Raw genomic sequence first — 23,908 nt, forward strand, 5'->3', positions numbered from 1 at the left:
ATTAGGGAAAGATAGGGAAGGAAATCAGCTGTACCCTGTTGAAGGAACCATCTTAGCATTTGTCTGAAGCAATTGATGGAAATCATGGAAAACCTAAATCAGGATGGCCAGACGCAGGTTTGAACTGTCGTCCTCCCGAATGTGAGTTCAGTGTGCTAACCACTGCGCCACCTCGCCCAATGATCCCTGAAGGGCTCTTAAATTTATAAATTATATTATTTATACACTCGCCTATTATTTATATGACTGACTCCTACTTACACTTGCCTACCCTGACGTTCGCCCCCCCCCCCCCCTCCCCTCCCCCCTCCTCCAGCACACAATCACCTTCATTCCTGATGTAAATGTGATATATCAGTAGTACAGACATAGGTGGACAGAGACAAACCACACACAAGGAATGTATTATCAGTAACAAAACACACCTGCTGCTGCTGCTTACTCATGATGACATTGACCCCCTGCTGACCCCAAAATGTAACAGTCTGGTGTGCAAATGACTGCAGTGGAGGAATTGTGGGGAACCTGTTCTTCAGATTTGTCAGAATGGCTTTCAGCTCTCTCACCTGAGTATTGTGAGCTCAGTGGTGTGAAGAGGGACTACAGGAATCCTTTGGAGGTGCAGGTGGCTGAAGCAAGACTGACAAGTGTTCAGGAGAACTCGTTATTGTTCATCAACTAGATCAGATACAGATGGATGCCTTTGTCCAGTAGTCGCAGCCGGGCATCGATCAAGGGCATCCTACAGATGTAGTCAGATGTCTGTCTCTGGCTCACGTGAAGTGACCTACGATGTGGCATGTGGCAAGGGCAACAGCATCATGGCTCTGCGGAGTGACAAATTTGATCCCAAGTAAATAGCTGGTGGTCAGCTGAGGCTAACACCATTCTTGTAGGCCATATCAACTGGGCTTAGCACAGCCAGTGATTGTTGGACAAAGGCAGCAATGGGAATGTGGAGCACCTGGCACCCCAAACTTGGGACCACCACAGTTGAATGGCAGGCTGACAATGATTTCAGCTGTCTGATGGATGCTGGGAGGGCTGCTGGTGAGGTTGCCGTCTGATTGTGGTCACCAGCTCCAACCTACTAGTGGCTTGATCAGCATATGTGAGTAATGCTGCCTGGCAATGAAGGCATGCACTGTCAGCTGACGCAATGCTATCTTGACATAATGTGTGGTGTGATTTACAGGTGGGTCGTGTCATCAGTCACGTGTCTTTGGGACTGTAATTGGAATACTGTGACCTGAATTTTCTTGTTGTTGCAGGATTCCTTCTGTAACACAACAGATAACACAATATTAAATTTTTACTTCAGCTTTTTATGATTTACATGAGACAATCACATAACCACCACATGTGGTGCCTTGTGAAGCTACTGGTGGGACAGATGACTGATCCATCCTACACGAGGTCTTCAGAAAGACCCTAACACACCTATTGCACTTCTCAACATGTTTGGAGGGTGTGTTGTGTTGCACAGCAAACCTCATCTCACCAGGTTTTAATGCGGCCAACAGCATTGGTGATGGGAGCTACAGGTTCCTCATGTGTATCCATATTTGTAGCGTATACATATCTCTTTAACCAGCTTTGAAATAGAAGTCTAGTGGGGTTAGGTCGGGTGATACGGCATGCCAGTTAATGGGTCTGCCTTAGCCAATCCATCATTGAGGAAATGTGTTATCCAGATAATGGTATACCTGTCAGGTACAGTGAATTGTTGATCCACCATGTTACATGTACATATGCAATCATTAATGTAATATTATCTCTTCCAAAAGTACAGGTTGGTCTTTTATCAGGAAATGTGAGTATGCTGCGGCTCCCATGTGATTTGGTAGGTACACAGGCTCTGTCACTAGTTCATACCACACCAGACGTTCACTGAGAACCTAACTTGGAATCTTGTCTTCCTAGTGGCATGTGGGTTCTCCATCACCAGTGTATGAGAATTGCAGGTGTTCATGATACTACTGCATATAAATGTAGCCTCATGTGTAAATAAAGTGTGTTGTATGGTTTCTCTGTGTACAGCCAACCATTCACAAAATTGTTGTCTGCTTCCTGAATCGCGTGGATGCAGATGTTGCACGAGCTGCACATGGAATGGGTTCAACCTTTGGAATGGAATGTATGCCACACTTGCATTTGTGGAATATTGAGCTGATGGCTAATCCATCGTGTATATATGGTAGGTCTCTGTTGTACTGTTGCAATAGTGTCATCCTTTTCCTCAACTGACTGGATGGCCTCATATTCTGATGTGTGCACACTGGATGGATTCATGTTATGTTCAAAAAACCCCGGGGAAGTACCCTGGCCCAGGGGGTCCATTGATGAGGGAAACGTCTCTGGTATTCTGTCACAGCTCATGAGCACTGCCATTACAGTAGCTATACACAAACAAAAGGTCTGCATAATCTGCATGGGTGAATATATGTGACATGTTGGTATTCAAAAAGACATTGGTTTTGCTCAATTAAAGAACATTTGAGCACAATGTACACATGGCATTATGGCTGCTGACTGAGCCATCTCATGATTGAACACTGGGTACACTTGCAGATGTTGCCTCGGTGCAACGTCACAGTACTGCCATCTATAGGAGAACCCCCACATCTGTTGTAGGATCGATCAGTCATCTGTCCCATCATTGTTCTGTCCACCACAGCACCTGCACAGGATTTCAGTAAGTAATACTAACACTTGTCTTCATAATATTCATTCATGGATGTGTGTAGTGTTCAACCTGTTCCCTCACCAGTTCCATGACAATGGAAAATTGGACACATGTTTGTGGGACTTTTTTAGTTTTTCACATGTAGAATCACCTCACAAGTTATGTGGCATTCCTTCTGAATCACCATGTATGTATGAAAACTTGTCACAAAAATTTGCCCTTCTAAATTGCTGTTCTTCCAAGTAATTAAATAAGGTTACTGTAATATCTTAAAAGTTTAGAAGTAGGAAACATGCCACGGTATCTTGTATACTTGCCTGAAAAAAGACTTAAGCTGCCAACAGTTGTTGATTGTGATTGTTCTTTGTTCTGCTTCATGCCAGAAGTCTTCAATTTGTTAATTATATACATGATGTGGAACAGATTTTATACTTTTCAAATTAATTTTGATGTCAGTGTTAGGTAATATTTTCTTTTACTACCAGTTTTAACTTTCAGCCTCTCACATAGTGGTCACAACCTCTGGTTTCCAACAACTTAAAACTCACAACTTTACAAATTGCTCTGGCCGAACACCAGCCCTTATATACAGTCATGACAAATGTATTATTTTTTATTGTTACAATTTCAATGTTTCACTAGTTACCATGAAAATAAGTTTGTTCAAATACATTGAAAAATGACAACATATTCAGGAAGAAGGAATAACAGATTTTAAATGAAATGTTTATAAAGCAAAAATCTTTCTTATAATAAATTTTGTAAAGTAAATCCTTTTAATAATTAATATACAAATATTTAAGATTACATCAAAAATGAATTGACTTTCTAATTACTTAGAATCCCTAACTTTTATCATTTTATACAAATAATTGTGTCAAATTTACAAAGAATTTTGTAGTATGAACCCACTTATCAGAACGATGTCCCCTCTGGCCGGGACACTTGCGCTGATTCACTTGAGAAGGTTCTCATAAAGCCATTGAATCCTCTCCTCAAGCAAGCTGGCCAACAACTTTTGGAACTGGTCCTTGATATCCTGGATATTGGTACTGGGGTGGATTTGACTTCTGAGCTGGTCCCACACATGTTTATTGGGCACAGATCTTGGAGGTCTTGCTGGCCATGGGAGTACCTTAACATTATTCAGAGAGTTTGAAGAGAGACAGGCCATGTGTGGAGGAGCATTGTCCTGTTGAAAAATTGCACCACAGTACTCTTGTATGAGAGAAAACACATGATGATGCATATTATCGATGATGTACTGTGGTGCTATCAGAGTTCCCTCAATCACAATCAGCCACAATGTGAAGTTATACCCGACTGCTCCCCACACCTCCATGCAAGGAGTAACACTGCTGGGCCTCTCGAAAACATTGGAAGAATGGGACCATTCTGTGTATCACCACCATTCTTGCCAATGATGATCATTCATATTAGTGCAGACATGCAGTTCATCACTGAACACAATGTGACACCATACATCAGCAGTCCAAGCTTCCTGATCAGGGCACCACTTCCAATACAGTGATTTGGTTATCCATAACTCTGGATGTTCATATAGTTTTCTGTCATTGTGTGCAATTTTGCCATAAATGGTTCAAATGGCTCTGAGCACTATGGGACTTAACATCTGTGGTCATCAGTCCCCTAGAACTTAGAATTACTTAAACCTAACTAACCTAAGGACATCACACACATCCATGCCCGAGGCAGGATTCGAACCTGCGACCGTAGCAGTCGCGCGGTTCCGGACTGAGCGCCTGAACTGCTAGACCACCGTGGCCGGCAATTTTGCCATAAATATATATATTTTTTTCATGTATCTATATGTTCACGTAATGTGAGAATACACTTACAGCAAATGCTCTAAAAGCAAAACTATGTTGTTTGTTATTATTTTATTATGCAATTTTAAATGCAGACAAAACATTTTTAATTTTTATAATATGGATATGTAACTGAAATGACCAGTATGACAGGATGTCTAGAGGCTAAATATTGCCAACATATTACGTGTTTTATCAAAAACTGCCATTCTTAAAAATATTTAAAGAATGCATCTTCACAAGAAATGCTCAATAAATTAAACCTAATGTATAATATAAAATTGGATGTATATTGGTATTGGTATTGACTCATAAGAAGGTTCAATAAAAAATAGCATGTCTTATATTATTGTTCCCCAGCACTAATTGCATCAGAGGAGTTTTAGAGTTGATTGTGTACAGGTGCATGAAGCTGTTTGAAATATGGAACAATGTAAATGATCTTTAGCTGTGTGTGTTACTCTGGTGTTTTGAATTTGTGAATGTGTATCAGGTTGACACAATTGTCAATAAAGTCACATTTTTCTTGTATAATGATAACTATTTAATTCATGCCTTTTCACTAAATACCCTAGACATAACAACTGATGTTATAACTGCACCTACAGAAGAGACTCGAGCCACTATTGCCATCTGGAAATTAAGCAAAACTTTTAATAGACTGTGTCATGTTACATTCCTTAAGATTGTAAGTACATTCCCACAAAAGTGGTACACATTATTTCACAATGTTGTGAAGAAAAAGAGCAGTTTTCTATTTGCTATATCAAGGGAGGGGCATTACACCATGCAGTGCTACATTGAGCCACTGCCATATCCGAATGCCCTACAAATCTAGATATTGCATGATTCACCCAGCTGACCAAATGTAGACCCACAATGAGGTCCCTTTCAAACTCTGTCAGGCACTGATAACAATTCTGTCTAACATGTGTTCTTGACAGCTCCATGTCTTTCACAGTGATCATTCAGCATCCAAAGCTGTTCACACCCCCTCTACTAGGTGTGGTAATAATACTAAACACAGAGAACACAAATTCTCTCTGGTGACCATTCTACCTGTCACAGAGAATTGCAGCTCTTAATAATTTAAATACCCATCGATGTTGTGTATGCGTACAAAGCCACATTAACATCTGACCATGTCTTTTGGATGCTTCACATTTTTGTTGGGCAGTATATTTGTTCATGCAGTGAAGTTACAGTGTATCGGTGCTATTTATTAAAAAGACATATCATATACTTCAGTTGGTGATTCTGGGTGTGTTCATAGGGGTAGCCCAGCCCAATTCTTTCACCAGTTGGATGAAAGTTGCAGACATCATTTGCAGGGGATACCCATGCTATGAAATACATCTGATTGAATGCAGCAACCAAATCATTTGATGCAATGGAGAAACTCTCTGCTGCTAGGCTACCATATTGCAGTCATTGCATACTGTTTTTTTCATATTGTAAGTGCATTGTAAGAAAATAAAGCAGAAATTTTATTTTATTACCAGCAAATAAAATAGGAGGCAGCATTAATTAATTAACTAATCAATAATTCATTCACTCAGTTTCAGCATTTTGTACACCTAACCATAAGATAGAACCCTCAAGGATGTGGAATTAGTTAATTGTGCTTGGTCATCTAGTATTCAACACATTTTAGCATCCACAACTTACTCTAATCCAACTGCTCTGTTGTATTCTGAGATGATGATGTTGTCCACAGTGTTTGCAGATATGTGGCAGGCTTTAGCATCGGATGTCCAGACTGTTTCAAAAGAAATTGTGGAGCAGTGCCAGGGGCGACAATCTGGAAAACAGGTGTACATGTCCTTACCAAGACCAGGGGTGAGTCTTATTACTTCAGATGATTACTTTATATTAGAAATGCGTGTACTGTGTAACAGACTCTGTAGTTACAGCAAGCGATATTCTGATGGTGTCATTTAGTATTACTCCATGCAGTTTTCTTTTATCTTTCATATTATTTCACTCTAACTCTCCTTCTCATCACATATTTTTACCTTATACTTGTCAGTCTATCCTTGACTGTGTTAATGCTATTGCATATAGCCATCCCAGTGTCTTCTTAGCCATTACCAGTCTGTATCATTATCTTATTGGAAGCATGAAACTGTCTAATGTGTTGACACCAGTGTAGAATACTCTCTTCATTAATATGAGCATTTTTATTTATCACGTAAATAAGTATGACACTTGTGCTAGTATTCTGCCATGATCACATGCTTATATATACATAATATAATATTAAACATTAGCAAGTCATCAATTTTGTTGACTGCAGTCCTTTTGCTCTTTGTAATGCTTAGTCTATTTGAACTTATAATGTTTCCCCCTGATCATAACTAATATATTGTGTAAATAATAAAATGAATTAGTGCTTGCTTGGGTAACTACATGAATTAAAATAATATATTTACATGTGGTACAAGTACATTAGCTTCTTATGACAAATGGGACACATGCATCCCTCTCCCCACTGCAAAATTTCAGAAATGTTTACAATGGGGATACTTCATTTGTCTAAAGATTCTTAAAAGATGGCGAGATATTGGTAATCGACTGTTAATTCATCAACAACAAAAAATACTAATAGGCCACACATAAATTCATATTGTTGCATTAGGTATGCTTGTGAGTAATCAGTTAGAAATGAGTATTTCAAAAATATTTCTGGGCATCTATTTACTGTTTTATTGCTTATAATTTTTCAGTCATGTATTGTACTATAAAATGTAAATAAGTTCATAATAAAACTCAATTTTACCATCTTTGTGGATTGTTTTGATATTATTGTTAGTATCAGTGAAATGATGGCATGTAAGCTTGGTATGAGTAGCAATTGGTTATTTAATGTGAGTGTTTGTCATTGAGCTGTTGCCGTGTTCTGTATGACATGCAGGGAAATCTCATCCAGTCAGACCTAAACAAATAGTTTTGTATGCAATGCAAAATGTTTCTTATCTGCATGAGGTTTGCATCCATCTATTTACCCCAAGTCCTTCTCACAACTCATTTCATGTGATTAATGAAAGATGCTCACAACCTCAGAATTCGATATGTGACAAAATAAGTAAATAAAGAAATTTATTAGTCCTGGCAGTTAACATATGCAGCTAAAGTTAATTTTTAATTTTTGGGTTCAAATAAATACTGTCAACATTCATAGTATATCCATTAATAAAAGGTGTGTAGCTGGTTTGATAGCATAAGTTGAAAGAACTTTGCTAATACTTATATCACATAGTTCTAAAAAATGTTAAATAAGGAGCTATGTCACAAGCAAGTAAATTATAAAATTTCTTGGAAAGCTATGCTTGGACTAGAGTTCTTGATGTAATAAATTATTTTATTTATTAGATTCATGTAATGACCACCAGTAACTTATACCACTAGTTAAACAACCTAAGAAACTAAACTACTAAAAAACTGAAATAAACATAGAAGCACTCACAGTCAAGATGATCTGGAGTGAAGTGTTTAAATTGAAGTAATAATTACGTTGAAGAAAATAAAATGTTAAAAATAAAATTGAACGCAATGATTAACTACAATTTCACTCAAAAATTTTCATAGATATAACAATGTAGTAAACATAAAACAAGTTTGGATAAATCATGTCAGCTGCCTGATTTCTATCTTAAGACTATGATGTACATAATTTTTTTGATATTTTGCTTCGGGGTCATTGTTTTACATTTTTCTGTAATATTAAATTAAAGTTAAATTACTATTTGTCTTTCACTAGTCATAAAATGTGTGGAACTCATCACAAATGTGCTACTGTTCAATAAAAGTGTGATCTCATAAAGGCAGTATGCAACACATGTAAAACTGGCATCAAGTGTACCACAAGCTTAACCCTTTGCACTCCGTAATGCAGACACAGGGTGTTTCTATGTGCTTTTACTTAAATCATTGCTGTCTGGGCGGTGAGTGCACTGCAGGGAATTGCATGAGTCCCTTTGTGGAAACAATGAGGTCACCGACCAACAATAATGGTATATATTAAAACAAAAATTGCACTTTCATTCAAATATATTTATGTAAGCATTCAATACAACACTTTTCATTGTATATTTTTTGAAGCTCTTCAGGGTGGATCGTTTCCATTATCGCTTCATTTGAAATGGTGACAAATGAATCACTTCCATTGTCAAAATCATTATTATCAAAATCATTGTCACACTCATTTTCCCATAGAATTCCCTCTAAAAGCTCTACAGTCTCTTCCTCAGAAAGGAAGATGCATGAGTAACTAGCCATTTTGCTCCTACTAACTTAAATGTACAAATTACCATCAAGTTAACACAGGCTTCCCTAGATATCAGTACTATGCAGCATTGATGCCCATTACACTTAGATTTGAGATCGGAGCATGTGAGAGCTACAAGAAATTATGTTGTATGAGGTTCAGCATAGGAGTGGAAAACAAAATTCGTTGTCGAGCACCACTCACCATTGGAGTGGAAAGGGTTAAATATGTCAACGATTAGCATTTCAGCCCAACCTCTCAAAGTAGGTTGGAGTAAATCCATCAACAGTCTGAAAAATTACACAGCAGGAGCCATATTCAGAAACTGCATGTGAATTTTGGTTGTTTGTGAGAATATCACGTCATACCTTGTGTAAGAATGTGTAACATTTACCAACATGTTCCAGAATTCGACAACAATGGGATGGTGGCCTATCAAATCACTGTTTATTGTTCTGTGATATTGATACTTTCCTTTGGATGGGCTCCTGTGACTGGTGGGCTTAGGAAGGTGATATCTGCTGCATTTAGGATCTCAAAGGCCCCACACAACTAGCACACAAAAGGAATGATGTGTTGTTCACTTAACTGTGAAGCATCATACAGCAACATCTCTTATCTGGGGAGATCAGCGTATCACTGTTGTGAGAGATTGTGACAAACATTGTCCTGAACATACCAGTGGCTATTGCACAATCATTCATACGAAATCAGCAATAACTTGTGAGGCAATGTAGATTAATTTCCTTTCCACTCGCAATATGCGTAAGTTGTAGAAAAGAGCATAACAATTTTAAATAATGATGTACAATGACCACAGTGGATGAGGTACCAATACCAGGTGCCTAATATACCAGTGGATATTTTTTGAATTGCAGTAATAGTATGGAACCAGAATGCTACTATTATAGATGCTGTTTTGCTGTGTATAACAGTAGGCCTATTTCAACTCTTTGGCCATCCTCAGGCTATCTGCATGCAAATACATTTTGTTAACAGTTGCAAAATTATAACTAATAACAATTTTGTTTAATTGTATGTTGTTGCTTACATCTGTATTCCATTGTGACACTGTCACTGTCTTATAATCTAATTGCTGCATAAGGGATGATAATTGCACCCTAATTTTACTTGCTAATCATTTGCTTTACTTATGATTGCTGTTCTTGGAAAATATCAGCTTAGGTCTTCTATCGATGGCATACAGGCTGAATCACCTAAACATTGCACCACAGATATTACAGAAATTGAGCACACTATTGATGTGCGATTTTCACAGAATGGTTTTATATTCAGGGGCTTGTATTGTTAGCCAATAAACAGCAGTAATAATTCTTATTGTACTTTTTGTTCAAACATATGTGTTTTTAAATGGAACAATGTCTATTGACATTGACAGACTAAAAGTAGTGTGCATCAGAATGTCAGTGGTGTTTGTTGCAGGATCCTCATGTGATTCATTTATGAGATATTGTATTTTGAAAAATCTCCACACCAGCACGTATGTGTGCCATTCAACCTGCATAGTTGTAATGTATGATGATGTTAAGTTTGTGTTACGTGTTCCTAGAACTCATTGCGACTTACTGGGCAATCTGTGTGGCAGTCCAAGCAGTAGATTGTGAGTGGACAATAGGATTTACCAATGCAGAAAAAGCTGGCATGCTCATGGTTTATGGAGAGTATAAAAAGAATGAAGTTTGGTCTTGTATGGTGTGTGCGGCAATACATCCCAATAGATGTCAACCATTGTGGCAGTTATTTATCAACCTCTGCACACAGTTACATGAAAATGATACTGTAACACCTAGATAACATAATAGGAGGAAACAAGTGATGACAGAAGATGATCACAGAGAAAAACTGGACCATCCGAGAATGGCAGCTCACTCGGAACCCAGCAACCAAGCTCCTCATCAATAGACTACAGTGCCAAATCAAGGCTGCGGTGCAAGACCACCACAATCAGGAATGGGAGAACAAAATCTCTGCCATTGACCTGAATGACCTTTCTGCTTGGCAGCTCACAAAAAGCCTTCTGAGACGAGAGCAATAGATCTCCCCCCTCCAGGTCGGCAATGACTTCGTGTCCGAACCAGACGCTAAGGCCAATGCCCTGGCTGACGTCTTCGTGCACAGCTTCACCCTGATCAGTGACCCCGTCGACCCCGACCACATCCGCCTGGTTACGGAATGCCTCCCTCAACTCCTTGCTATCCAGAACCCTGAGGATGAAATCACCCCTATCAATGAAGGAGAGGTCGAACTACAATTGTGGTACCTCAAATACAAGAAAGCTGGCGGCCCCAATAAGCTGACGAACGCCCTCCTCAAGCAGCTTCCCCCAACTACTGTTCCCATCCTGACGGCCACCTTCAACAACATCCTCACAACCAGGCAATACCCCACTGCTTGGAAACATGCTGAAGTGGTCACCATTCCCAAGGCTGGGAAGGATTTTTGTTCCACTGCCAGCTACCATCCCATCAGCCTCTTGCCCACTATCTCCAAGATGTTCGAGAGGCTCTACCTTAAATGACTGCTCATCCACATTGCCCAAGAACGAGTTCTCCCTGATGAGCATTTTGGCTTCAGGCAGGGACATGCAACCACCCACCAACTCCTGCGCCTTGTAGAAGAGGCACTGGCCGCCATAGAACCTAGGGAGTACTTTGGGGCCATACTCCTCAACATGTCCAGGGTGTTTGACTCAGTCTGGCATGAAGGGCTGTTATACAAATTATTTTCACTTGGCTTTCCAGTGTCCCATGTATGGCTAATAGCCACATACCTGGAAGGTCACACCTTCCATGTTAGGATCCCTGATGGGAAATCTATGCGACGACGCATTAGGGCAGGAGTGACACAAGGCAGCATACTTGGACCGCTACTCTACTCCCTCTTCATAGCTGATCTGTCCTCTGCACCGAGAGTACACTTAGCTCTCTACGCAGATGACACTGCGCTCTTCTCTCATTCTCGGAGTGCGGCAGGTCTACAACAGCGGCTCCAGGGGGCTACAGATTCCCTAACCGATTGGGCTAGGACCTGGCGTCTGGCACTTGATCCTCCAAAACCCAAGCCCTTATCATATGCCGAAGCCATATACCCATTCGGATCCCTCAGGTCCTTGGTACCCCAGTCCCTTGGACTCCTACTGCAAAGTACTTGGGCTTTACCCTGGATCAGCGCCTCTCCTGGCGCCCCCATATTGATGATGTGTGTCGTAAGGCAATAGGGCAGCTATACCTGCTCTACCCTCTCATCAATCCAACTTCATCACTCCCTACACACCTTGCTGTCAGATTGTACACCTCCCTTGTTCGCCCCAACCTTGAATACGCGGTGGTGGTGTGGGGCAATGCTGCCCCCGCCCACCTCTGGCGACTCCAAACCATCCAGAACCAGGCTCTCTGGCATGCCCTCCACCTCCCCTCGACTTCCCTACCCAAGAGCTCCACATACTGGGCGAGGTGCCTCTCCTTCGAACCCGCATCCTCTCTGCAGCCACTTCCTTTTACCAACAAACCCGTCACTCTCCTAATCCCTTAATCCTTTCCCTGGGCACCCGTGTCCATTGTCTAGCCACCACTCAATGGCCTGACCTTCTATTCCACCCCCCATGACTTTGCATACACTAGCCACCTCATTTCATGCCGACTACTCTCTCTCTCTCTCATATCATCAATTCATCTCCCCACCAAGTCATGTCATCCACTCCCCACAGAATGCCACCCCCATCACCCCCACACCCTCCCCACTGCCGGCCTAATCATGACAGGCTCTTCTTTTTCCACTTCTTCATCTGTCACTCTCGGACTTCTTTCTCCTTCTCCCCCCCCCCCACCCCCCACCCCCCTCTCCACCACCTCAAGATTGTTTGCCACCACCATCAAAAGATGCTGCCAAGAAGAAGAAGAGGCCAGGAAAATGGCTTTTCGTTTTCTTTCAACTTATGCTGTTCCTCCTCCTATCCTTTACTCTATCACTTAGTCGTAATGCCTGGCTAGCCAATGGGCCGTTCATATTCCACACACTTCTACTGTCCCTTCTACTGTCCTGTCATCTTATAAAATCATGCTGGCCAGTCAATTGGGCCATTCGTTTTCCCTACCTCTTCTACTATCACTCCAACGGTCCTTTCAACTTTCTAAAAAAATAAAAAATAAAATAAAATAAACCAGCACAAAAGTCAAGCAAACATCTAACCATCATGTAATCCCACACCAATCTTCATGTGAGAAGGAGAAGCGCCTCAGTTGCGCTAGAACTTCGCCCACTGCAGAGGGTACAACCCTCCGTTATGTGCATCTGCGTCAAAAGAAAAGTAATGTTCTTGCTGCTGTTGCTCGTTAGCTCCCATGCAATCACACAAGGAAGTGGCATGATTCAGGCAAGTGCCTCCATCAAGAACTGTATAAAATATATTATGAGAATCATGTTAACTTCTGTACATGGGCATCAACACAGAATACTCAAGATATATCATGTATCTTGTTTAGAGATGAGGCCACATTTATCAATCATGCCAGGTAAACTGCTGAACATGCACTACTGGTCTGATGACAATCCCTCAGGTGGAACGTCCATGTCAGTGGAGTATAAATGTGCTGTGTGGGATAGTGAAACATCAGCTCATATGCCCATTTTTCATAGACAGAACACTGAATGTGCACTAGTATGGGAGCCTCCTAAAATGACCATCCTGCATGGATGTTAGAAGACATTCATTTGCAGATTAGGAGGAACCTGCGGTACTAACATGATTACTGTCCAGTCCATAGTGCATGAAGTACAGAATGTCTTCACTAATTGTTTCCAAATCATTGGATTGGATGCAGAGGACCTGTAGCTTGGCCGATCTGTTCCCCAGATTTGATGCCTGTAGACTTTTTTTCTGTGAGGAAATCTGAGGGAAGCTGTCTACAAGGTCATACCAGTTACACCCGATGAGATGCAGCAATGTACATCCCTGCTGAAATGCTAGCATGTGTGCAGCAGTCATTTCATACCAGACTGGAAGTGTGTATTGTCACTGTTGGTGGTCATTTTGAGCAAAACCTGTGATGGACAATTGCCTTGTACTGGTTATAATCCACATATCTAGTGCATGCACTTATATTGTTTTTTAGTTAGTGCTATCTCAGCTATTGTTCAAGTGTCAGCATGGGAATTTTTCAAAATATAATGTCTCATAAACGACTCACACTGGAATCCTGCAACAGACACCACTGACATTCTAATTTACCCTACTTTTAGTTAGTTAATGTCAATAGGCAGTCTGCAGCTTGTGGTCATGCGGTAGCGTTCTCACTTCCCGTGCCCTGGTTCCCGGGTTCGATTCCCGGTGGGGTCAGGGTTATTCTCTGCCTCGTGATGACTAGGTGTTGTGTGATGTCCTTAGGTTGGTTAGGTTTAAGTAGTTCTAAGTTCTAGGGGACTGATGACCATAGATGTTAAGTCCCATAGTGCTCAGAGCCATTTGAACCATTTCAATAGGCATTGCTCAATTTAAAAAGATGTATGTTTACACAAAAAGTACACTTTCTAAGTATTATTATAATCTACTTATTGGCTAACAATAAGAGCCCTGATTACCAATCCATTGTGTGAAAATTGCACATCAATAGCACTCTCCATTTTGGCAATATTTGTGGGGCACATTTTAGGTGATTCATCCTGTATACTGTTGTGGTTTTGAGAGTAAATCCAGCGATGCTGTATGGTTGCGGTTTGTTCATTTATTTGTCTGTGTATCGTCTAGGTCATGGGAGTATAATCTTTGCTATGTTTTTGAATTGTATCTTTGTTTTTATTTTTGTGGGTATTTCTTTTGTTACTTTCGTCATTAAAGATCTTAATGTGTTTAGGTTTATTGCAGTTTTCATATTGTTTTCTCACTGTGCTTGAACTGAAGTCGTTTTGTTGAGCTACATAAGTAAAGATTTACAACTTTTTTTTTACACCTCTACGTTCTAAAGGTAGATTTATTAGTCTTTTAATCATTGTGTTACAATGTGTGTTCGTATGTTTTCGGGTGGTAAGAAATTGCATTAACATTATTGCCTGACACAGCGTGTTTCTGTAGATTTCAAATTTGTCCTCATTATTATTATTTTTGATTGTCAGGTCCAAAAGAATTATTGTTTCATTGACTTCAGATTGCATTGTGAATTAGATTTTAGTGTGTAGTTCATTCAGCATTTTATGTAACTGTTCTTAGTCAGTGTTGGATGCATCTATTAGTAGTAGAATGTCATCTGTGAACGAGAAATAGTGTGTGATTTTCATTGTTAGTGGCTTGGTTAGACTGAAGAATTTTAGTTCTAAAGTGTTTAGCAAGGCTTCAGCTATGGTTCCTGCTGTGCTATATCCCATTGCTACACCACCCTCTTGGGTGTATATATCATTGTTAAATTCAAAGTAATATTGTTTTAGTACCAGTTTTAGTAGATTTATGATCACCTGTCTTCCTCTTGTAGGTAGCTTCCTACATAGCAAAAAGTTTTCTTTTGTGGTGGTTATTGTTTCTTGGTTTGGTATCCTTGTTGAAATTAGTAATGTTAAAGGACATGAATTTACCATTCTTTGGAATTTTTATGTCTTTTATTTGATTGGGTAGTGTTCTTGAATTTTTGTTGTGTATTGTTTGATATATGTGTAATATTTTTGAGACAGTTGCCCACCTTTTTACTAATCAGATATGTGGGACTATCAATAGAGTTTACTACAAGACATACCAATATTAAATTTTTAAGTATCTTTGGTTGCCCGTGTAGTTGGGGTGTTTTTGGATTCATGTTTATATATGTGTTTTTTTTTTTTTTTTCTTGGTATTAGTTTCTAGAGTGTCCCAGCTTTTATATTACTTTTGTAGTTTCTGCTGTGTAATTGTTTGTGGGGTCTTTATTCAGTTTGCTCAGCAGTCTTTATAACAATAAGGGTGCACAATGCTGCAACAAAAATTTTTGATCACTGATCTGGTGATATAACATTTCTAACAATGGGAGCTACAGATAGGAATATCAACAATATAGTAAAAGACAGATTACTACTTATCATAAAGTAGACATGCCAAATTGCAGAGAGGCACAATTAAAAGACACTCACATATAGCTTTTGGCCACAGCCTGTGAAAGTAAAAAAGTAAAACACACACACACACACACACACACACACACACACTAACCACTAACTCCAGCATCTCGGTTGGAATGCCGGCCCAATTTGCTGGAGTTGGTGCTTTTGTGTGTGTGTGTGTGTGTGTGTGTGTGGTTTTACTGACAAAGGCTATGGCTGACAGCAATATGTAAGTGTCTTTTAATTGTGCCTGTTTGCAACTTGTGTAGAAGAATTTCTATTACTATAATGATGTGTAAAATGACTCATTTCACATCAATGCAATCTGTCATGCAAAGTTATCCCTGGAACATGTAAGTAACTAACAGAGATGGTTTGCTATAAAGAAAGTCCTATACGCCGTTAATATAGTCATATTTGTGTATTACCAGTAGACTATTATCTTTGTCTAATCTGATTACTATTGCTCTTAGTGTTAATAGAAGTCCGCAGTATTTTGTCAGTTGTCCAGTTTTACATACAAAGTTGTGTACACAATCAAACAAATATGTCTAAACCATAAAAAGAAATTCCACAATCTACCTGGCCACACGGCCAATACAGAAGTACACATCTCTGTTCCAGTTCCATATAAGAACAAAAAGTTTAACGAATATTAACTTTAGAAATTATGAACAAGTATTACTATATAAAGCACATTGTACAACTAAAACCACATGTGAAAGTAATGGAAAACCTAATAGCAAGAAGCTATTGACACAGTCAAATTGTTTATCCACCAACATAACAAAATTAACAGTGCAGGCAGCTCTAACCCAAAAGCATACATAACAAACTAGCAAAGAAAGAGTATGCCACACTTAATAACATAGCCTACAGGCTGCTTACACACAATGCGGTAGTAATCAAATTTGACATTGGTAATAATGTATTGGTAATATACAAAATGACTATATTAACAAACTATAAGACCTTTCTTTTATAGCAAACCACATAACCAAAATGAATAGGAACCCAACAAACAAATACACAACAGAAACTGCAAAAGAAAAAAAAAAAGCTGTGACATCCTACTAACTGATTTTGAAAAAAGAGCACAAATAAGCATGAATCCAAAAACACCCAAAATACACAGACAACCAAAGATACATAAAAATTTAATACTGATATGTCTTGTAGTAAACTCTATTGATAGTCTCATATATATAATTAATAGAAAACTTAACAACTGGCTCAAAAAAATATTGCTCAATAGCAAACAATTCACAATAAAGGATTCAAGAACACTAGCCAATCAAATGAAAAGTATAAAAATTTCACAGAATAGAAAATTCGTGTCCTTCAACATTTATAACATTATTACAAACACAGCAGTTCAATAAACAATAACATCATATAAGAGAACTCAGTACAATATGGAATACATGAGATCATAAATCAACTAAAACAAAATTACTTTGAACTTAACAATGATATTTACACCCAGGAAGATGGTGTTACTGTGGGATGTGGCATTTTAGGAACAGTAGTTGACATCTGGCTAAACTGTTTCTAGTTAAAATTCATCAACCTAACCAACCCACTAATAAAGAAAGTTACATTATTTCTGGTATGTGGACGATTGCTACTAAAAGACGGATCTGACTTCATATTACAACTGTTATGTAAAATGCTGAATGAACTACAAGCTAAAATCAAATTCACAAGCAAACCAATAACAACACAAACTCTTGCCACCTAAAAACATACAAATATGCATATTTTGACCCACTGATTAACAACTAATAAATCTATTTTGAGAACATACAACCATACAAAAGGAATGAGCAATCCTTACTTACGTATCTCAACAAAATGACTTCAATCCAAGCATAGAGAGAAAACTATACAAAAAACGCAATAAATCTAAACACATTAAGATCCATAATGACAAAGTTAAGAAAAGAAATACCCACAAAACAACAGTTCAAATACATACCACAAACTTACATAGGACATATATCAAATGAACCGAACACATTACTAAAGAAAACAAAAGTTAAGTTCATATACAGAACCGGACACAACCTCAAAGCACTGATCCATTCTGATAAAGCAAAACCACCACTACACACCAACAGGCATATATAACATCAGTTGTAAAGATTGTGAAAAATTCTGTATAGGACAAACAGGCAGAAACTTTGGAACTAGGTACAGAGAACACACTGGGACCGATGACCTCAGTAGTTTGGCCCATAGGAATTCACACACATTTGAATATTTTGAACACACAGTTAATAGCAACACAAACTAATCCACATTTTTCAACCACTTATAAACTTAGGCTGATCACATAACAAACACAAAATTAATGTTGTGGAAGAAACTGAAACCAGTATATCTCACAGACAGAACCTGACAAAATGTTAAATGAACAAATGGACCTAAAACATAAAAGTTATGTAGGCAGCTTAATTGAACTTGTACTTCTAAATAATTCAAACGAAATAAAAACAAAGATGTATACAGTATGAAAACACAGCGAAGATAATACTATGCTACAGATCTTTACAATATGCAGACAAATAATCAAACTGTAACTATACTGCATCTTTGGATTTGCTGTCAGTCATAGCTGTCAAAACTACAACACTATATACCATCAATAAAAGACCTAAGCTGACACTTCTCAACAATAGCAGTCACAAGTAAAGTAAGTGAATAAGAAATAAAAATAGGCTGCAATTGGAGTTCCTTACACAGCAATAAAATTATAAGACAGCGATAATGTCATGATGGAATACGGATGTAAGTACCGACACAAAGAAACAAAATTGTTATTATTTATAATTTTGCACCTGTTAACAAAGCACATTTTCCTGCAGATAGCCTGAAGATGCCCATAGGGATGAAATAAGCCCATCGCTACTGTATAATATACAGCAACAAGACATCATCAATTATAGAAGCATTATGGTTCAGTACTATTACTACAATGTTTTTACAAGACATCTACCACACTGAGGGTCTGAAAGAAAACAAAATAATTTTTTGTGAATCTTAGTCACTCACTTGTGAAGTAATAAAAGCAGCACTACCTTTGACCAGATGAGGGTGCATTTGGTTCAAATGCAAAATTTATATATGTCACATCAGTGTCAAAAGTTGTGCAGAAGTGTGGAAAAAGTGTGCGACAATGTTTAAGAATTTCATTCAAGCTCAATGGATACACATTCGTCACTGACTTCTGCACAATTCTATGCGAGTTATTAGGGTAGTTAGCATTGACTATCCTGGAGCTCATAAACTACTCACAGAGAACAAGCAGGCCATCCTTTACTTAGAATCTGCAGATGAGCAAAGTATAAAATTGATTATTATTAAAAGATGAAAATTTGATTAATGATGCATTACAAGAATTGTCTGAAAAGATTTTGGCCTAGCAATGAAATGCTTGAGAATGTTTTGAGACATCCCTCATATGTGACAAAAAAATGACAGACAAAAAAATGGATCGTGAAACACTATGTATTCAAAACATTATTTTACAGGTGTTCAGTATATTCCACTAAAGCCAAAATAATAATTTTGTAAAATGAGTGTCACAGAATAACTGTTTATGTACAAGTGTATGCAGTTAGTTGAAGTTACATTATAATTTTATGAACTTATTTCATTATAAACATCTCTTAAATTTGCTAGTGTAGCATTGATTTATTTGTGCCAGTGTGCTAGCAGAGACAAATGAACAGTAAATGTGAGTAAATGATTTTACTTAAAATAAGTATCCAGTCTATCATATTGCACTCATTTTATTCTCTGTCGGCCAGGAATAATTATCACCATTATCACATAAGTGACATATGCTGCATGAACAACATAGCAAGATATAATGTAATGTAATCCAATCATATAGACACCATAGGATGACAACAAAAATGCACTACATCCATTTAATTAGACAAAGAAATACCAAGGCCTTTGATTGTGCAGGTCTTTAAGTCCTACTTGGTGAATTAAAATTCTGATTCAAAAACTATGCACTGCTTTAATTAAATTTATAAGAACATTTAAAGAAGTTGACAGTCTCCATTTGTAATGTGTAAAAAAAACATTAAGACATCTTAGGCACTTTGTCAACAGATGTTATTGGCAGCTGAAAAGAATATCAAAAGACATAAAAGACATTTTGGAGATGAGTTGGACTGCATGTGTTTGTGAGGTATCATATATTTAGATATTATGAAGACTGGATACTGTGCAGGATGTGGACTGTATCACTCATGCTGTATCTTGTGTTGGAAGCAGTGGGCATACGAAAGTGTGTTCACTCATAATAAATATTCTGATTACCTAAACTAAACATATCAAAAAAGAACATCTATATATAGGGTTCTTCAGACCTCCCGTGCAGGTATTTCTTCCCAGAAATGGTGCTACTAATATTTTTCAGGCAAACTGTAATTGGAAAATCGAGAAAATGATCTTGACTTCAGAACTGAAAAAGGGGAACATGTAAACATTTGTAGTGTTGAAAAGAGCTCTCAACTGCACTTCCTTCTCTATAAAGTTGTGTTTTGGTGATATCATAAAAATTGTTACTGGAGCTGATGATCCGAACAGTGATCTGAACATCTGTCTGATAATAACTTTTTAACAACAGTTCACTTAGGTTTCTTAACTGAGAAAGCAAAATATCACCTCACAAACTTAATTCAAGTAGAACTAAATAAGAATTGGCATTTTCTATGATATTACCAAGGCCTTTGATTGTGCAGGTCTTTAAGTCCTACTTGGTGAATTAAAATGGTGTGTCATTAAGGGCTGCCCTGTTGCATAGATGGGGTCTTCTCATAAGAATACAAAACAAAGCATCACAGTAACAAATTGTATTAATTTCAGAGTGATGGTGTGTCGCATGATTCGGTGCTTGGTCCTCTCTCATTCTTGATGTTAGGTGTTGGAGGAATCTTCAGAAACTGTAGTGTTTGCTGATGGCACACGTGTATTGATAAAGGGCCCAAGCATATCCAGACCAGACATGGGCAGGAGAGTAATGGAACAGGCTTCCAACTGGTTTACAGCCAAGAGCTTAACCCTTATACATACAAAAACCTCAGAAATCAATGGGCATGTGCTGGACGAGACTACATGTGTGAAATTCTTGAGCATGCAAATGAATAATAAACTGAAGTGGCTCCGGAAGATGGGATTGCTAGAATACTTCACATAATTTCAATACTTACTGACCTGTAGCATACTTTTCTGGAACAACTGAGCTAAATTTAATTTAGGTTGAACTCCATAATTCGCAACATCAATATCTGAAATAAAACAGTTTTCACACAGACCATCCATTCCTGCCTAGGACTGAGAATGGAGTTGAAACTCTGGCACAAAAGCCTGTAACTGTAGGTAGTGGACATTATGCAGAAAACTGAAAATAGTGAAATATTTAAAAAAATAAGCAAAAGAATGTCTCATAAATCACACATACTACAATTTACCAGACTATTTTAACTTGAGGATGTACATTTTGCATAACTTTCATATTTCTGTTAGAAAGATCTTTATTTTTGCCTGTATATAGAGAGCTAATAGTGATCTGTATAGAGTTGCATTAATGCTTCTTTTTAAGGTACTAGAAAAAAAAAAGCAACAGCTGGGTAGTATTACAACAGCCGAGAAGTACTAGAGAAGGAGCAGTGGCTTTTTTAAGTATCTATTTTTTCTTCTAATATATATTTGAATCTAATGTAGAAATAATGCTCATAAAATCAGTGTCAGTAGATTAGCATTAGTCATGATTTATTGTTTGTATACTTTACAGAAGTGGCCCACAAGCTCTTCTTCACAAAGAGATTTATGGGTCATGATATAGTAATGAATTCAAAGGAAAAGAAAGTTTTTTTGTGTAATGGATGTGCATATATTACTGCAGTGGGAAAAGACCGTTTTCTAACATGTTTCACTTTGATCAGATATTTTTGCAATTTGAACACTCAAAAAAAAGTATCACATTTTGCTGTTTTGATTTATGTAATGGGTTATTTATTGTTCTAAACACAATTATGCCAGCTTTTGTGCACTTTGAATATCCACAAGTTTTCTGTTGGCTACCTACATGAACACGTAATGCATAAACAGAGCTAAATGCACTGACAGCAGAACATTAAATGAAACCAAATAATAAGAACAAGAACATCCAAGTACAATGCAGTGTCAAAATCCAATAAGCAGAATCACAACAGCCTACCTGGTCCCATTCCTGCAGCAGCTCAGGCCATGTGACACACTGCACACACACTGTGGCAATCTGAAGTGTCTCTGAGCCACTATTGATATTGGTTATTGGCATGGATATTAAACTGAGTACCCAACATTTGGAAGCAATCAGCATGCTTTGCGAATTATACTTTATTATGTGTTATGGAGCCCCGTAATGTGTGTGCCTGTTATGTGTTCTCTATTCCACAAGAAGGCTGCTGGTAATATTGAAACAGAGAGAATTATTTTCACATGTGAGAGGCAAGGATTAATATCAAATGTTATATAATGTCTAGTGTTCAATATTGCATGTGCATTTCATAGTTAACTAAGATGTTCATTTCGTTGAGTATCAAGCACAAATGAAACTCTTAACAGCATTTCATAGGAGACATGTTATTCTGGTTTTCGTTGTATGTGAATATGATGACTGCATTTTGCTAGCCTCAGGAGCCATAGTCTTGAATCAGTTGTTTAACCTTATGCACATTTCTCCATCAAGTCAACACTCTGATACAGTGTTACTATGATCATACAATACTGGCTTTGTGTCCTTGGTGAACTTTGTTTTGTGGGCATTAGATTGTGGTCCAAGGCATATTTCTGTGTCTAATATTTCATCTCCTTATGCTGGAGTATCATCAGAGGCTCTACTGTCTCAAGTAGCAGTTTCGAATTTAAATAATCTCAGAAAATCAAACTGTTTATATGTATGCATGCAATGGTATGGTTGTCACATTGTCAAACTGCTGTGTAAGGTTGCAAAGGAGTGCCAGTATATCTTATGGAGCTTGTAGAGGGGAAGAGTTGGAACTGTTTGCTCCATCACTAAGGACAACAGTTTGTGAAATTTCAATCCTTCTTTTCCATTAAACCTATTTTTGTGCTTCTGAATTTCTGTAGCCTCCCTGTTTGTCATGGCATTGTGATTGGATCTTGAGAAAACCATAGTATTAGAGAAACAAATTTGGAGGTTCCCTTTTTTGCTGTGCATCATCTGCTATTGGCAATTTACCTGTTTTTTCCTTAAACTGGGTCTTAATGGTTCTTTTGTAGTTTCTGTGTGCACTTGACACATGTACAAGTGGCTTTGTATATTGCTATTGTGGCAAATGACAGGTATAGTCCTTTGCATTTGTCAAATATTCAAGCACTTTTCTTGTTAGTTGAAAAACTGTGTCAGTACTGTGTCTACTCAACTGATGCAACCTGTAATTTTTTTTTTAATAGGAGGAATACTCTCCCTTTGTTGCTTCCAGCCCCAGATCTTATTTGATGCAATGCCCTCTTTATCTCTTTGTCAGAATAGATGCATCTTGTGAAAGCTGTTCTTAAATGATTGAGCTCTTCTTACAATACTGTGTTTCACACATTCTTTTGCCCCAGCAGATAAATGTTTTCATCACTCCTCTGTCCTGCTTTGAATAATGATTGAAATTTTGTGATGGTGTCTTATCCAAAATTTCTGCGGTGATGCAAAAATTTCATTTCGGCCACTGTACATTGAATCTATTTATGCAGAGAGTCAGCACTGCACTGAGAGCACATCCATCACACAAGTGATGTGGTTCGGCTTTCTCAACTGGAGCTATGTATTTTCCTTGGCAATAAGTTGTGATGTGATATTTGTGAGAAATAGATAATTGAATATACCAGTCCACAGAGGTAGATTCAGCAGTATCAAGTAATAGGCAGAAGGAGAAATTGCATAGTTTGAAAAAAAAGAGGGTGACTTTCCTATCTTTAGATGTGGGCTATATTGTTATTTATAGGTGTGACATAGTTCTGTTTAAGACT

The 23,908-nt window shown here is 38.1% G+C and overlaps 1 protein-coding gene across 4 annotated transcripts in view; it reads left to right on the forward strand.

Moving 5' to 3' along the window:
• Positions 1-23,908, forward strand: part of LOC126272870 (alpha-catulin) — a 396,855-nt gene that overhangs the window by 311,182 nt on the left and 61,765 nt on the right. For all 4 annotated transcript variants that reach the window (XM_049976091.1, XM_049976092.1, XM_049976093.1 and 1 more), the window contains exon 7: positions 6,233-6,354. In XM_049976091.1, the coding sequence (XP_049832048.1) occupies positions 6,233-6,354 (122 nt within the window). The remainder of the gene's footprint in view (positions 1-6,232; positions 6,355-23,908) is intronic.

Source organism: Schistocerca gregaria, chromosome 5 (genome assembly GCF_023897955.1).
Source record: "Schistocerca gregaria isolate iqSchGreg1 chromosome 5, iqSchGreg1.2, whole genome shotgun sequence".
Lineage (NCBI taxonomy): Eukaryota > Metazoa > Arthropoda > Insecta > Orthoptera > Acrididae > Schistocerca > Schistocerca gregaria.